At 57.7% G+C, this 16,783-nt stretch overlaps 2 protein-coding genes across 3 annotated transcripts; both read left to right on the top strand.

Moving 5' to 3' along the window:
- DBNDD2 (dysbindin domain containing 2) lies at positions 1-7,516 on the top strand. Of its 2 annotated transcripts, none has more exons than XM_077787026.2 (4): positions 1-25; positions 5,237-5,392; positions 6,009-6,152; positions 6,920-7,516. In XM_077787026.2, the coding sequence occupies exons 1-4, from the start codon at positions 19-21 to the stop codon at positions 7,126-7,128; spliced, it is 516 nt and encodes a 171-aa protein (XP_077643152.2). In that variant the 5' UTR covers positions 1-18; the 3' UTR covers positions 7,129-7,516. The 2 variants fall into 2 exon arrangements, with proteins under 2 accessions (XP_077643152.2, XP_021383579.3); XM_021527904.3 differs by lacking the exon at positions 1-25 and adding an exon at positions 471-604.
- Positions 7,517-8,510: 994 nt separating this feature from the next.
- PIGT (phosphatidylinositol glycan anchor biosynthesis class T) lies at positions 8,511-14,632 on the top strand. Its single transcript, XM_021527902.3, has 12 exons — positions 8,511-9,470; positions 9,767-9,944; positions 10,872-10,999; positions 11,474-11,574; positions 11,732-11,818; positions 12,067-12,154; positions 12,230-12,327; positions 12,606-12,771; positions 12,856-13,056; positions 13,585-13,750; positions 13,869-13,952; positions 14,085-14,632. Exons 1-12 carry the CDS (start codon positions 9,287-9,289, stop codon positions 14,335-14,337), a joined length of 1,734 nt encoding a protein of 577 aa, XP_021383577.1. The 5' UTR covers positions 8,511-9,286; the 3' UTR covers positions 14,338-14,632.
- The last annotated feature ends 2,151 nt before the right edge of the window (positions 14,633-16,783 follow it).

The raw sequence follows: 16,783 nt of genomic DNA, 5'->3' as shown, positions 1-16,783 counted from the left end.
AGCAAAGAAAAAGCAAGCATGAATGGTAACTGTTCTCGCTGGCCAGGCAGAGCCCCTGCCTCTCCCGCCTCCCCCTGCCCACCTCCTGCCACGCGGGGCACAGCTCCTGCCGGAGCAGGGCACCTGCAGCCCACCACTGCGCTGATCTCTGCTGGGGCGGCTGTGCTGGGGAGGGACCCTCTGCAGGGACCCTTCTTCGGGGCCAGGGACCCTGCACGGGGGCACTCCGTGAGCACCGGAGAGGACCGGGTAGGGCGCACGGGGACCCTGCTCTCCAAGGGGGCTGGCGACCCTTCCCGGGGACCTTCTGACTCTGCCTGCGCACGGCAGACCCCATCCCCGCCGCAGGACTCCCGGCGGCCCCGGAGCGGCGGTGCGGGACCCCGGCGGGCGGCAGGCGGGAGGCGCGGCCGCGGTGCCGCGGTGATGGGCGCGCCGGTCCCGCCCCGCCCCGCGCCGAGCGCCGCCCCGCAGCGCGGCTGGGAGAGCGGCGGCGGCGGGGGGGCCGCACTCATCCCCGTCCCCCGGCCCGGCCCGGCCCGGCCCGCTCGCAGCAGCCGCATGTCGGGGCCCGGCGCGCAGAGCCGCAGCCGGCGGCTGCCCGGTAAGCGCCGACCGCGCGGTGGGCTCGGCGGGATGGGAGAGGGGCACCGCGCCGGGCGGGCGGGCAGGGCTCGGATGCCACATCCCGTCCATCCTCCCCGCAGCGCCCACCTGATGCCCCTGGCAAAGCGGCTGTGCCCCGCTCGCCGCCCCGCGAGCCTCCGGTCCCGGCCGTCCCCCCTGCTGCCGGCCCCGCTGCTTTAGGGCAGGGGCTGCGCGGGGAGCTCCGTGCCCGGGACGGGGATGCTCGGGGAGCGGGGGGATTTGAGGGACACCTGCTTGGGAAGTGGCAGAGCTCGGAAACCTGTTGGGTCACGGGCTTGCTTTGGAGCGGCACCGGCAGCCCTCAGAGCCCTGCGGCTCCCGGAAAGAGCGGATCCCCCCGTACCCGCAGGGCTGAGGATGCTGGGCAGAGCAAACTCCGTGGCGAGCGGCGGAGCGAGCGGCAGCCGGGGGAGCGGGGCTTGCAGAGGGGCAGCCTGCCAGGCACCGTGCCCGGGTCGCGCCTGCCGTGCCTCGGGCACCGCGCTGCTCCCTTCTCATGCTTCTCCTCGCGTGAAAGGAAGCAGGGCCCCGCAAATAGCAGGGTCTTATGACACAGCCTCTGCCGGGGAAGAGCTCCGGGCGGCAGGGAAGGATATTTTTAGTGCTGAGACGCAGGGGATTTGGAGATCGCTCGGAGGAGTGCGGGCGATGAAACCACGGCACACACAGGGGTTACGAGGTGTCGTGTCCTCTCTCCATTCCCCCATTCCCCCCACCCCCTCCTGCTTTTCCCAGCAAGCAGCCCTGCCAAAACCACTGCCTCCCTCGCACTCGGCCGGTGCATTTCCTCTCATCAGGACTACGGTTATTTTTTGCTGTGCTGCTGCAACACGAGGTCAGACGTGCCGATGGAGAACTGTGCAGGGCATTAACACTCAGGCAGCCGGCGTCTGAGCATCCCATCTCTGCATGGCCTGACCCTGCGTGATTGTCTGGGCTTTCCCAGCTCTCCTCTCCAGCCACCTCTCCCAAGGCTGAGGGAGCTGAAAGCCCTTGGGAGTTATCTTTGTTCTGCAGGGGTTGTGCTGAGGCAGGGTGACAGGGAAGGGCTTGCCACTGTGCACAGCCTCACAGAAGATGCCGAGGCAGTTGAGGAGCTGCACTGTCCCCCACCTATCTCCTTACAAACTTGGGGGGTGGGGAAGGTGCATTCTGGCAAGCTGGGGGCAGTGGGGCATACTGGACTTCTCTGGAGGAACAGAATCAGGGGTTTGGGCTCCAGGAAGGCTCAGGGAGAAGGGCAAAAGCCAGCTTACTTCAGCCCTTTCATTAATCAGAGAACTGACCCTTGCTTGGAGCAACCTCCCACTTAAACTCTGCTCACCTTGCCAGCACCTGCGGCTCCTTTCTACAGCCCATGTTATTTTTCAGGACCTTCTTCAAATCCCTCGAAATCTCTGCAAGATATTGCAGAGCTGTGGCCTCAAGAAAAGGCCATTCGCATTCTTTCTTGGCGTTGTGCTTTCACTAACAATCCTTCTCCCAACCCAAACACACCCCTCCTATTTACCGGCACAGAGTGGGTGTGCCAGGATCCCAACGGCCATGAGTGCAAAGGTACACCCTGAGCTGGTGCTCCCAGCATCCTCCAGCCCCGTCCGGCCCCTGCCCCATCCAAAGTGCATTCCAGGAGCTGCTCCTCTCCCGAGCCTGCTTTGGCGAAGGTGTGGATGGGAGAGCTGACAGAGCTTTGCCTCCCAAGCCTCCCACGCCTTTCCCCACCACAGCGTGGCCACAAGCCCACACAACGCGAGGAGTAGTGGCTCCTTGGTGTGCCCTGGCAGGGCAGAGGGACCACTGAGGCCATCGTCCTTGCCCACAGCCACCCTGCGGCCATCTGCCTAGCAGCAGGTGAGAAGGAAATCCCTGCCTGCCCTTCCTGCGGGGAATCCTGCCCTGTCCTGCCCGCCCAAACTCTGCAGCAGTGTTTGGCCCCAGCTCCTGTCCAAGCAGCGCTGGCGAAGAAGCCGTGAGAGCCGGAAGGATCGGAAGGCAGCGGGGCGCTCGGAGCCGCCGCAGCCGCGCTGGGCGGTTCAGCCAGCGGGGCAGAGCCTGGCTCGGAATGCTGATCAGCCTCCGACCCTCGGCTGAGCGGGCTGTAGTAATAACCATGACAATAGTAATAAAAGCCAGGCCACCAGCAGGTACCGACAGATCCCCCACGGTGCACAGGGGCCGCATTGTGTGTGCTAACGTGTCCCGCGGTGGGAACATGCCAGCGGGATGAGACAATCCCGCGGCTGACAGCCACGCAGTGTGACCGGCCGTCACACGGGAAGGGCCGCGGCAGGGAACGCCGCGCTCCTTTATGTCCCCGGCGAGGCTGCCGAGGGCAGCCACACTGGCAGGGCTGTTGGCTCGCCCTGGGCCCGGAAGAGCCGTGCGAGGGGGAAGGCTCCATCCCCGACTCTCACCGCGGTCACGGGTCAGGCAGGGCCAAGCGCAGCCCCAGCTGCTGACTCCCGCTGCCGGCGTTCCTTACATAATGGGATCTCAGTGCTCGTGCCCAGCGCTCGAAAACAAGTTCATAAACAGGTCCTGCTAATTTCTCCCTCAAGAGAAACCCTGGCGCCCACAGGAATGCTGCCACCAGCAGCCGTCATCACTCTCCCCAAGCACACTTACTTACTCCAAGTATCGGTCACATGCTGGGGAGAGAATTAACACCCAGATCAGCCATATTCATGGCACTCAGAACAGAAACCAAGAGCGTTCTGGTTCACTTTGTATTTGCACTGTAGAGGGATATGGACACTGCTCCTTACCTCCACACCGAGATCCCTTTGGCAGGACATCCCGTGGAGAGCTGGTCTGTCACCCTGAATCCCAGAGCCAGCACAGCCTCTGCCCTGAGCCCAGCCTCCCTACAGCTGGAGCCCGATGGGCTCTCCTCGGTGAGGTGAACTGCGGCACTTTGCCATGGATTCAGCACAGCTGGGCTGGGGAGCACAGCTCTGCCTGGGACAGCCAGCTGCTGAAGGAAGACAGCTCCATAATCGGTACCTTGATCACCCCCTCCTTGTCCCTGGCTTCATTCTGCAGATAGCACAGGGAGGCCAGAGGTTTTTGCTGTAGCCCAGCAGCCTGGTGAGTTGGCTTTCCCAGGAGGAAAGGTTCACTGGCACCACCATCCTGGGCCCTGCACTGAGCCTCGGCACCAGAGCAGGCACCGGTGCTTTGGTCAGACACACCAAGGCAAAGAGCCCTTCAGGCAGCCTGGATTGCTGCCCCAGGCATTGCAGGAAGACGCTGAGCAGCCAGAAGAGGACCAGAGCCTCTTCTGGAGAGTGCATGGTGAGTCGCCCTGAGTCACGGTGCATCCCCACATGGTGCTTCCAGCACAGCCCAGCCTGCCGGGGCAGGCACCTGCAGATGATGGGGTTTCACTGAAGGATGTCCCAGAAACAGGATGCAGAGAAGCCCTGGAAGAGCTCTCAGGAAGATGTGACACTGATCTCCATGACATCTCACCAGGCTCAGCACCTTTGTCCTACATGGTTCCTGTGCTGCTCCATGCTGCTGGCAGCCAGCTCCCCTGCTGTCCTTGCCCCTATTCCTGCCAGACAGGGTGGGGATGCTGCTCCCTCTGTTCCCTCCTCCCCAGCCTGGAGGAGCAGAGGGTTTGGGTCGTGCTCAGGCAGAGCACAGGATGTTTGTTTGGTTTCCTTGGTTATTACACTGCCTGCTCCAATAATCACATTTTCCTTGTGCTGGTTGGGCCAAGTGCAGCAGAAAGGAAATGTGGAATGGCTGAGGTCAAGCACCAGCCTGGGAACAGCTGGGGCCACCAGCCACAGCCTCTCTGTGCCACTTAAGTCCTTGCTATTTTGGGTACCCAGCGCAAAAGGAAGTTAACCAAGACCGGGGATGCAGCAACAAGCTCCTTCAACAACAGCCCAAGGGCTCCCATCACTCCCTCCCGTGAGCTGGGGACACAAGCACCGGCAGTGAACTGCTTGAGGAATTACAGGAATGAAAATGTTTGTGCAGGCAGAAGCCAAGCTGGCTGTGAGTGGGGATGTGAGCAGGAGCCTGGAGCGTGGGTGCGGCTGCATTTATAGTGACGGTGGTGGCGGGGGTGTGCACAGGCAGGCTGTGCATGCGTAGGGGTGACAGGGTTGCCAGTTCCTTTCATTCCTTATACATCCTTCAGCCCAGAAAGCCTGGAGCACTAAGGCCAGCTCTTGACCCTGGGAGTTCCCCTGCTCGTTAGCATTCACAAACACCCTCTGTTTGGTAGCAGGGAAACTGAAACTTGGAAGTGTGCAAACCACGGCTGATCTCACACCAGCTCCCCTTCCCCCTTGATAATTCCCTTCAGCAGTTGTGAGCGCAGTGGATGAGCTCTCCATTCCTGGCTGCCCTGCACCTCAGGGGAGGGATCTGAGGCTCCAGCACAGCAAGTGCTGGTGACGCTGCTCTTCTGGTGTGCAACATCTATCCACAGTGACTAAACCAATGTGTGCTGGTAAAGCAGAGCAGAAGGGAACCACCAACCATGCAGTACAGCCATGCAGTGTGAGCTGGGGCAGGCAGAAGGGCTCAGACAGCCCTGCCTGCTTCAACTCTCCTCACCTTTTCTCCCCAGCTGACATGGAGCAGGCCCAGCGCAACCTGGATGCAGAGCAAATGCAGCAGCAGCAGCTGAAGCTGCGGGACCGGCAGAAGTTCTTTGAGGAGGTTTTCCAGCATGATGTGGATTTCTTCTTCCCAATGTCTCACCTGCAGATCGAGCACCGGAGACGTACGTGCTGTGGGCACCAGCATGGGGCTGGGGGTGTTCCAGGGGACAGTGACACAGGGTTGGAGATTGGTGGGACATCCCCAGTGTAAAGCGGGTGTTTCAGGGGACAGTGACACAGGGTTGGAGATTGGTGGGACATCCCCAGTGTAAAGCGGGTGTTTCAGGGGACAGTGACACAGGGTTGGAGATTGGAGGGACACCCCCAGTGTAAAGGGGGTGTTCCAGAGGACAGTGACACAGGGTTGGAGATCGGAGGGACACCCCCATCTAAACAGGACATGCATGTCCTGAGCCAAGACGGGACCACAGTGGCTGTGTGTGGCTGTGCCATGGATTACTCACACCCCTTCACCGAAGGCACATGGGTACCCAGGCTGGTGCCCTGTAGAGTCTGGCTGCATTTTGGAGCAGGGACAAGGACTGCAGTGACACAGCAGGGGCTTCCAGAGGGATTTTTCAAGGAAACATGATTTTTCTGGGACCTCTTATCAGCAAGTAGAATTCAGTTCCTTGTGGCAAGGCTGGCCTCCCACCTCAGGGTCCTGCCTGCACAGAGCTGATGGTGCCCTTTTCCTGGAACTATCACTCACCTTTTCACTGGTCTCTGTCTCTGCAGCCCCTTTAGGCAGCATTTCCTCCATGGAGGTGAACGTGGACATGCTGGAGCAGATGGATGTGCTGGACTTGTCAGACCAAGACACTGTGGATGTGTTTCTGGGCTGTGGGACAGAGGAGAGCAGCATTGCTGGGTCTCTGCCAGGTATGTGCAGTCCCAAGCCCTTTGTGGGCCAGGTTGGAAGCCCTTCCTGCCCGCAGTGCCCACACTGAGTCATTCCTCAGCCCCAGCCACCCTGTGGGCAGATCCACCCAAAGGCAGACATTGGTGCTGGGTGTGTGAACAACCCTCATACTGGGCTGTTCCACATCAGTAACCACCTCCACAGCCCAGACATACAGACCCCTGTAAATTCCTTGTGCTGCAGAAGACAGAAGAGCCCAGGCACTTTCCAAAGACTGTGAGTCCAATTCCCTTGTTCTGAAGCTTCTCTGGAGCACCCAGGGCCTTGTCACAACTCCCAAGGTCCCCTCCACGCTGCAGAGCTCATTGTGCTGAGCAGGAAGGCTGCAGAACCTCTCCACCTCCTAGCCAGACCCCAGGGAGCTGGGCTGGGGTCTGCAGGGAAAGCAAGGGGTGCCAGCACATTCCTCCCCACTCACACACTGTAGTGAGGTCAAACCAAATGTCTCCTCGCCTGCTGCAGCCAACAGCCTCACACAGCATGGCTCTGAGCCATGTTTCAGGCAAGATGGAAGAGAATCCACTGCCAAAAACAGGGAAGGAATGTGCAGCAACTGCCCTGAGCCAAGCTGGGGGTGTGAGGTGGGAATGACTGCAGCAGCCACATGGGGAGCAGTCAGGAGTGCACAGCCCACTGAAGAGTGAGTCTTGGAGGGGCTATCCAGGAAGCTTAGGCAGCAATAAACCTCCAAGAGCCTTTTTCGTTCTCATATTGCTCTCTGCTCCAGGGGCAGATGCCAGCCAGTGTCCAGAGGAGATCACCCTGCAAGTGCCCAACGCAGCTGAGAGCAAGTCTCGCATTTCCTCCACGTCCTCTGCCTCCACGGATTTGAACAGCCTGGACACCAGCGAGGAGGGGGCCGAGACCCCCGTGGTGCAGTCGGATGAGGAGGACCTGCAGGAGGACAGTCCCAAAGAGCAGGTGGTGAGAAGCTAGCAGGCAGCTCTGCCCTGCTCCCAGCCTCCTCTGTACGGACTCACCAGCCCAGAAGGAAAGCTGCTGGTGCCCAGCAAACCCCATCCTGGACTGCTGCCCTGCCAGAGGGGAGAGATGGTTTTCCCCTCCTCTCCCTCCACGTGTTCTCCTGGCAGCTGAAGGAGAAGGAAAGGGGTGTTGTAAGCTCCCAAAATTAACTCTTCAGGCTTTGCTGCTAACACTCCCTGCTCCAACCCCCCCCACCCCTCAACATGCTAAGCATCCCACAGCCCCACCACCTCCAGAAAGCCATCCCTTAGAACCCAGTTCCCCCTGCCCTACTGACAAAAGTTCTGTCCAGACAAGCACTCGACGATGGCACAGAGAGAAATAACACTGATCTAACCAAGCAGTGGGTGTGTGTGTCACTGGGGGAAGCAGCACGGGGGATGAGGGTTCAGAGGGGATTGCAGGATGGAGAGCAGTGCAAAGCCAGTGTGCTCACTGTGCCTCCTGTTGCACAGCCCAGGGATGGCTCCCGTGCCCAGGGCAGGAACAGACAGCACAGACCATGGCAGAGAAGGGCTGTTGGTACAGCAGGGCACGATGGGGAGCGACTCGGGCTCTGCAGAGAGAGCCAGCACAGACACAGCTGGCCTGAGCAGGGCTGGGGTGCTCCCCATGAGCACAGTGGGGACTTCCCTCACAAACGAGCAGAGAACAGCAGCAGCTGCTCCCCCAGTGCTGCACTCCTCACCATGAGGCCACTTTACAGCCCCTGCAGGCCAGGCCAAGAGGAACTGGGCACACAGCTGGCCAGAGGCCCCTTGCCACCATCAGTGGCCAGAGGCCAGGAAAGTGCTGTCCCTACCCCTGCATCAGCACAGCCGTGGCCACCACGGGGAAAGGAGTCTGGGAGATAAGGAACAGAAGCCAGGGAATGCTCCTTATCCTGGCTGCTTCTCAGGGGGTGTTGAGACATTACTGCACTGCTCCTGTGTCAACCAACACTGTGTGGGACCAGCTGGAGTGCTCCATATCTGAGTGCAGCATAAATGTGTTGCATGTGCTGCCTTAAGCTGGGAAATTGATCAAGAAAAAAGGGCCAAGCTTCATGACTTTTCAGCTTGTAGGACAGTGACCTCCCTACCTAGGTACAGGGTACTTAACAGCTCTGGATGGATGTTTTTACCTTTAATTTGGCTCATCACTTCCAAAATGCATCTAAACCTTTATTACCTACTAGTATCCTGTTGCAAGGAGCTGCCCAGTATAAAAAAAATCAACAAAACCAACAATATTATGTAAATATGACCTTTTTTTTTTTTTTCTGGGCACGCTGACTTGCTGGTTTTACGTGATGTCACTAATTAGCAAGAGGAGTAAAAAGATATATAAAGTAACTCCTTATTCTTCACAAATACTGAATCACATTGTCAGTTGTAAGTTAACGTTGCATGAGGACCTTAGATCTGAGGAAGTTAAGTGGGTAATTAACAAGGTATAGCAGCTGGTAAGGGGCAACCACACGCTGCTATAATTTCTATGCTTATTTCCTACTGGAGCAAACCATCACCGGGAGAACAGGAGATGCTGTGGGCTCCATCGGACCGTCACCGCCGGCGCTGCCTTGCTGCGGCTGCCGCTCCCTCCCGCCGGGGCGGCCCCGGGCTGGCGGTGTGGGAGCTCCCGGGTGGCTCTGCACCGGACACAGGCGCTGCCCTCCGGAGAGGAGCCGAGGCAGAGCGGAGCAGTGAAGCCACCTGGGGATAGGCGCAGTCCTCGCAGCGTCCTGGGCACAGCCAGGCCCGCAGGGCACCACCCAAGCTGCCTCCCCTGCAGCACCAATTTCAGAGTGGCAGAGGGAGCCCTCGGAGAGCGTCCAAGCGCCTCTCACGCCACCAGGGCTGGCCGCGATCGTCCCTGCGGGTCCCTCCCGACGCAGGCTGTCCTGCGGGTCTGTGACAGCGCTGCCGCTCGCTCCCGGGCTGGGGCCGGCGCAGGCACAGCCGGGCCGGCTCCTCTCCCCGCGGGGCTCCCGGCTCGCTCCGTTCAGCAGCTCCCGGGCCAGCTCGGGTCAGCCCCGCGGCCCGGGCGCGCACAGCGCCTCCACGGCGCCCCCGGAAGCGGCGCCATTGCCGGCGCGGGCGGAAGCGGAAGCGGCGCGGGGCGGGGCGGGATGGCGGCGGCGGTGCTGCTGCTGCTGCTGGCGGCGGCGGCAGGGCCCGGGCGGGCGGACGCGGGGCGGGAGCGGCGGGACGCGCTGCGGGAGGAGCTGCTGCTGAGCCCGCTGCCCACCGGCGATGTGGCCGCCACCTTCCAGTTCCGCACGCGCTGGGACGCGGACCTGCAGCGGGGCGCAGGTAGGGCGGGCCCGGCCTGGGCGGACCGCGCCGCTATTGGTCGGCCCGGGGGCGGACCGCGCCGCTATTGGCTGGGGCGGTGCGCAGGGGCGGGGCTATCGCGGAGGGACCACGCGACGTGATGGCTTGACTCGAGCGGTGACGTCACGGGTGCGATGACGTCAGAGGCGGTGAGGTGACGGGTGCGGGTGCGCTGCGCGGGCTGTGCGCGATGGCGCAGGCAGGAGCAGTGCCGGGTGTGATGTCCGGGGAGGCGATCGGGGGATGAGGCCGGCAGGGGCTAACGCTGCCCGCAGTCTCTCACTACAGGCTCTTCCCGAAGGCGCTGGGGCGGCTGGTGGCAGCGCTGGGCGTGCGGGAGCTCCACCTCGCGCTCACCCAGGGCTTCTGGCGCACCCGCTACTGGGGGCAGCCGCCCCTCCAGGCACCCGCTGGCGCTGAGCTCTGGGTCTGGTTCCAGCCCACGGTCACCGAGTAGGTACCCCAGCCGTGGATCTGTCCCTCTGGGTCCCCTTTGTGGCCACTGGAGCTGTTGCTCGCCTCTCCTGAGGCAGCCACGGTGTGTGAGTGAGCCTCCTGGCTTGAAAATGTCTGCTGGAAAAAAGAGCCCAGAAGTAGCTCTAAAAAGCCCACAGAACATACCCCATCCGTTCACAGGATAGGATGTGGTGCTGAGGGCAAATCCTTGTTCACTAGAGGCCCAAGTAATTCCCCTGTGGGCTCTGTGATGACAAGCACTTAATGGTGGCACAGAGAGAAATAACACTGATCTAACCAAGCAGTGGGTGTGCGTGTCATCGTGAGAAAACAGCATGGGGGATGAGGGTTCAGAGGGGATTGCAGGACCCTTTGCTGCACTAATACAGTGGGGCTGTATCTTGACCTCTCATCCATGACTCACTTCCTTGGACTCTCACCCAATACTTGTCACCGTCTCCCTTAGCACACCACCCCTGTTCAAGCTGTAGCAGCCCTGAGGGGACTCACAGCGCTCTCTCCTCCCTGCAAGTGTCCCATTCCTTGTCGGCTGGTCCAGTCAGCCTTTGGAGCTGCACCAAGGCATTGCTTTGGGTCTCACAGCCCCTTCCCCATTCACACACATCACCTCCTGCATGCTCCCTGTTCCCCTGGCCTCTTTCCTCACATGCCAGCTGTGCCCACCATCATGTCCCTTGGCTGTGTGACACCTGTGAGTCCCTGCTGTGTGTCCCTTAAATTTCATGTGTCAGAATAAAATACCAAGAGGGCTGGGGAGTGCCAGCCCAGCAGTCTCTCTGCTCCATGCAGCTTCGGTAATCCAGTGTGGTCACCCTGCTGTATTTTCTGAATGTTACTGACTTAACATTTGTTGTTTCAAGGATTTGAGCTGCTGAGTAATCTCTGGTGTCTGTTCTCACACAGTGTTGACAAAGCCTGGAAAGAACTGAGTAACATCCTTTCGGGAATATTCTGTGCTTCTCTCAACTTCATTGACTCGACCAACACAGTGATTCCAACAGCATCCTTCAAACCCCTGGGTTTAGCCAATGGTGAGCCTGGCTTTGCCCTCTCACTTCAGTTCTGCCCTGTGCCACTGCCAGCATTCCAGGTGCAGGTCCTGCAACAACTCTGGGTCTGGGTGTGTACAACAGCATCTGTTAACCTCTCCCTGGAAGGATTTCCTCTCCCTACAAACAAGGCTTGGATTTAAACAGAAGAACCCACAAGGAGTACATGGCAGGTGCTCCCAGGCCCTTATCTGTCTCTATGAAAAGTGTTTTATGAAACAGTGAGGACTACAGGATTTAAGGCACTCATTAAAAAAGATCTGCTAGGATATATCCTTACCCATTCTTTCCAATCACTCCAAACAGAGTGGGATTTACTTCTGGTGGAGCTCATGGCATTTCAGGCATACTGAGAGGGTGGTGGGATGTGGGGTACACACTGGGGGTGGAACAGATCTGCTGCTGTGCTGATGCCTGTAGCAATCCCAGCCTGCTGAGCTCCCTCTCCCTGCCCAGGGACGGATCACCATCTCCTGCGTTACGCTGTCCTGCCCCGGGAAGTCGTCTGCACAGAGAACCTCACCCCTTGGAAGAAGCTGCTGCCATGTGGCTCAAAGGTAAAGATAAGTCCTGCTGCCTAAATGGGCCACTCTGGATGGACCTGGGCTCCCAGCAGCAATCTGGGAGTATGCACTGGGAAGGTCCCTCAGGGCCTTTCTCTCGGTGGGAGCAGAGGACAGGGCAGGAGCTGAGTTCCTCCTTTGCTCCCTGCAGGCTGGGCTCGCTGTGCTGCTGAAGGCTGAGCGCTTGTTCCACAGCAGCTACCACTCCCAGGCAGTGCACATCCGCCCCATCTGCAGGGTAAGTGCTGGGCTCAGCTCCCTCCCTGAACACCCCAAGAGAAAATTCAAACCCCACTTGTCACATTGCAAGGTGTCACACTGGTTTGCCCAGCTACCCTGTGATGGGTTCACTGTGTCTAACACAGCTATCATCCTGCTTCTCTGGTAACCCCAAGGGAAATCTTGCAGTCCTGGTGGAGTTCCAGCTCCATCCTGATGTCCTCCCCCTCCAGAAGGTGTGATCAGAGCTGCTTGTCTCTTGTCCAGGATGCCTCCTGTCTGGCTGTATCCTGGGAGCTCAGACAGACCCTCACTGTGGTCTTTGACTTCTTTTCCAGTGGCCAAGGAAAGAAAGGTAAGACATGGTGGCTGTGCTCGAGTGGTCCCAGCCTGCAGCACTTGACCTGCTACCTGACCTTGCTTTCCACAGACTGGTCCCTCTTTAAGATGTTCTCTCGCACACTGACTGACACGTGTCCTCTGGCATCACAGAGCAAAGTCTACGTTGACATTTCCCCTAAGAACAAGGTAAGCTCATGGGCCAGAAAGGATGCTCTGCTCCCTCAGGTCAGCCACTTCATGTGGCTCTGAAACATCCTCTCCTCCAACCTCTGCATGGGCTGGCCTCTCAGGGGCTAATGAAGGGAGGTGATTTCCTTGTTCTGAGCAGGGCTGAGGGGATGAGCCTGGTGGTATTAGCAAGAGCACGGATCTGGCTGATGGGTGGCAAAGCTCAGGGCTACCTGGAGGGACTCTGCCCAGTGCTGCTAGTTTCTTCAAGGTCACAGTCCGTTTGCTTTCCTAAGGAAAAGGAGCTACTGGAAGTGTCCCCACCTCCAACATCAGTACATGAAGCTATTGTCCAAGGAGAAAAGAAAACCTATGCTGTCTATGACCTGCTGAGCCCCTCGCTCTTCAACACATCTCGCAGCCTCAATGTGCAGCTGAAGTGGAAGCGGCCTCAAGACAGCTGTGAGTGAGCAGAACTTCATCTGCACCACTGGCCAGGGCTCCAGGGCTGAAAATCACCCCACTCCTGTCCTTCCTCTTCCACAGCGGAAATGCCCATTCCCACACTCCATGCTCAGCGTTACGTGGGGGGGTATGGGCTGCAGACCGGGGAGATCTGCACCCTCATCTATAACACCCACCCCTACCGAGCCTTCCCCGTCATCCTGCTGGAGACTGTGCCCTGGTACCTGCGGCTCTACGTGCACACCCTGACTATCATCACCAAAGGGAAGGAAAACAAGCCGAGTAAGTGAATTCTCCAAGCAGGACATGCCACCCAATTCCCTTGGCATGAGCAGCTCATTCCAAAGATGGTTTAGTCCCTCCCTCAGGCCCCAGTGATCACTGGGAAACTGGATTGTCAAACGAAACATTTTAAGATGTTTTCCTAGCCCCAAGTTCAGTGCTCACAGCAGATGAGACCATTAAGTCTGTTTTATTTATAAGAGGCACATGGATGGTATTTCATAATCCAATAAGGTTTAAACGAACATGAATTAATTTTTGTAGCACAGGAAGCTAACTGATGATTGGGTTTTATTTTGCATTTATACCTTTCCTTATGAATACCTGACTGTCATGGGTCAGTAGCTTTGAAGACCAACTAAATTTAGCTTTAACACGTGCTTTTTACTATGGGTACATCTTCACTTGCCCAGAAAACCTCTCTCAGGGCAGTGGAAGCAGGAGCACCCACCTCATGGGAGATGTCCAGGCAATGTGAGATTGGACATGGTTCCCCTGGTACCATTGCTGAAATCTCTTTGGGGTTAGGTTACATCCACTACCAGCCAGCCCAGGACCGGAGACGGCCTCACCTCTTGGAAATGCTGATCCAGCTGCCAGCCAACTCCGTCACCAAGATCACAATCCAGTTTGAGAGGGCCTTACTGAAGTGGACAGAGTACCCACCTGACCCCAATCATGGCTTTTATGTCGGGTAATGACATTCCTCAGCTCCTCATCTCTTTCTGGGCTTTGCGTAAGACTTACTGCCCAGGTCTCTGGAGATGTCTTTGCTGTCAGGACTGACACTGGGGTGTTCTTTGTGCTTTTAGTTCATCTGTGCTCAGTGCCCTGGTGCCCAGTGTCACTGCAATGAAGGACATGGATGTGGAGCAGAGCCCTCTCTTCGCCTCGCTGTGAGTGTGCTGGTGCTGGGAAGTGGGGCTGTGCCACAATCTGTGGGCTGGGGCTGCTCTCATCCTCTCTGGTGAGCAGAAAGCACTGGTCCTGTGCAGGCTGACCCCGCCTTTCCTTCTTCCACTCTCCAGGTTTCCTTCCTCCGATGGCTCCAGCTATTTTGTGCGCCTGTACACGGAGCCGCTGCTGGTAAACCTGCCAACACCAGACTTCAGCATGCCCTACAATGTCATCTGCCTCACCTGCACTGTGGTGGCCGTGTGCTACGGCTCCTTCTACAACCTGCTGACCAGAACGTTCCACGTAGAGGAGCCCAGCCGGGGCAGGCTGGCCAAGCGGCTGGCCAATCTCATCCGAAAATTCAGGGGGGTACCCCCACTCTGAGAGGAGCCAGGGCAGCCAGCACTGCCTGCTGGGCTCTGTGGGGAGACACACAGCAGAGCACTGCTGCCTCTTGTCTTGCTGGAAGCAGCTTGTTCTGTTTTGCTGCTGGGAACTCTCTTTGGGATCCAATAGGCTGAGAGATCACTTCCATTGCTAAGATGGGAAATGGCTCTAAGCCCATTGACTACTGAACTGCACTGCTGTGGGACTGGGAAAAGTAAAAGACTTCTGTTTGGGAGAGGTTTAACTGACATGCTGGGAATGGTGCTGGAAGTAAACTGGAGTGTTTTGTACATTTGTGCTGCTCCTGATTGGTTTTGCTTTCTCAGCTCATGGGCAGAGTTGACCCTCTAAGACTGAGCTGCCACATCTGTAGCATACTGCCTGGATCAGCTGGGATTTGATGCAGGCAGGACCAGGTAAGGGGGTTTGATCTGCAGAAAAGAGAGGGATTCATCTGCTCTACCATCTCACCTTTCACAGTTGCCATGTTTCACATATGTGTCCTGTCACACTTGGCCACATTGAAGCCAGTTTGCAAATTAATTGTTGGGCACGGTCAATGCCTGCTCCCTCACCAACAGCAAGGGTTTATTTATTTCAAAGGCAAAAGCTTCTCTTGCTCACAGCTTCTATTTGGAGGATTTTGAAACTCTCCACCTGCTCACCCCTCTGCCACAGCACAAGATTCTCCTCTGCACCCACAGTGTCCCTGGAGCTTTGGGGAGCCTTGGCTCAGCAGACCCCAAGTGCTGAGCTGCAGCCAGCCCTGGGCTGGGAATGCAGGAACGCACTGGCACCACTGTGCTCCTCAGTTATTTTCTCAAAATACAAATTACCACCTTGTGGTTCACACACAGCAGCGGGAGGTCAGTGGTGGTGCTGCGTGGCCTCTGACAGTGCTGCTTTCAGGGGTACGCCCTTTCCATCTCAGCTGTGGCTTTTGTGATTGCAACAGACACTGCTTACAGCTAGCTAAACAAAGGACAGGGAAATCACTGGAAGAAATACTCCCCAGAACCAAAGCAGAGCACAGCCAGAGGTCCTTTAAAAGCTTCTGCTTGAACAGAAAGGCCCTAAAAACCCCGTGGCCTCCTGTCCTGCACAGAACAACCTGTTCCCACTAGCCTGGGATTACCTTTCCCTTCCATGCCAGAGATGCTTTTTACTCTGCAGCTCCTTACAGATCCACTTCACTGGATGGCTCCATGCAGCCTGCAGAGCCTGCTGAAATACAAATTTTGGATGATCCTTCTCTCTTCCTGCCCGCTGAAAAAGGTGCTATGGGGCTGGGAGCTCCCAGCCCTGCCAGCCAGGCTTCAAGTGCAAAATGGAATTTCTTTATAGAAAGCTGGAACTACAACCAAAACCCAAGCAAGCAGGCAGTTCCCACAGCAGTCTTAGGCATGAGGGTTCACATTGCAGTTTGCAAAAGGATTTGGAGACCTCAAGTTGTGTCAGGCTCGATCCATCATCAATCCTGCAGACTGCAATCAGCAGCATGTGCTGGAGCAGCTCAGAGCAGCCCAGTTCCCTGGTGAAGCTTGCTTGCTGCTGGTGTTGGGTAGGATCCTGAAAGTCCCCTGAGTGCCATGGCGATCATCAGCTGGCATCTAGTAGTTATTTTTACTATGAGCCATCAGAGCTGGCACCAGCCAAAGGCTTTAGGGCCACTCCTATGCAGTGCCATAAACCAGGAATTTTAAACACCCCATAAAGAGGTCAGCCCAGAATAATGGCAGAGAAGAGGGAAACTATCCTGGGCTGGATACACGCTTGTTGGGTCATTGGGAGAGCAAGTCTTATTGTAATTATCAAAAATGCACAGGCCTGCCATGTGGAAAACTGTGGGAAATGCGGGTGGTCCTGCAACTGTGGCTGGGTGGGTTTTAAATGGTTGTGAAAATGCCATATCTTGGTCTTTGGGGTTTTTGTTTTTCCTGGACTACTTTTCTTCCTTCCCTTGGCCTCCCTTGGGTTGCTCAGTGCAGGAGAGACATGGAGCTCCCCAAGGTGAGTCCAGGGGCGAACTGTGAAGATGACTTCTCTCTTACAAGGAGGAGCTGAGGGAGCTGGAGTTGTTTAGGCTGGAGGAGAGACGCCTGAGAGGAGAGCTTATCAATGCCTGTGAGCAGGCAGGGAGGGTGTTCCGAGGATGGAGCCAGGCTCTCCCCCGTGGTGCTGAACAGTGGGATGAGGTAACAGTTCCACCTGCACATGAAGAACTTTACTGCATGGGTGAGTGGAACAGGCTGCCACTGAGATATTCCCGTGCCCCTGGACACGATCCAGAGCGCCGTGCTCGAGGGGACCCAGCGGAGCAGGGGTGAGCGATGGCCTGCAGTGCTCCGTGCCTCTGAGGCAGCACAGCACGGCGTGCAATGGGGCGTGCAAACAGCATTTAATAATAACCACAGAATATGCTGGGCTGGAAGGGACCCACGAG

Source organism: Lonchura striata, chromosome 20 (genome assembly GCF_050655825.1).
Source record: "Lonchura striata isolate lonStrDom1 chromosome 20, ASM5065582v1, whole genome shotgun sequence".
Taxonomy (NCBI): Eukaryota; Metazoa; Chordata; class Aves; order Passeriformes; family Estrildidae; genus Lonchura; species Lonchura striata.
This window is presented reverse-complemented; position numbering and strand designations above follow the sequence as displayed.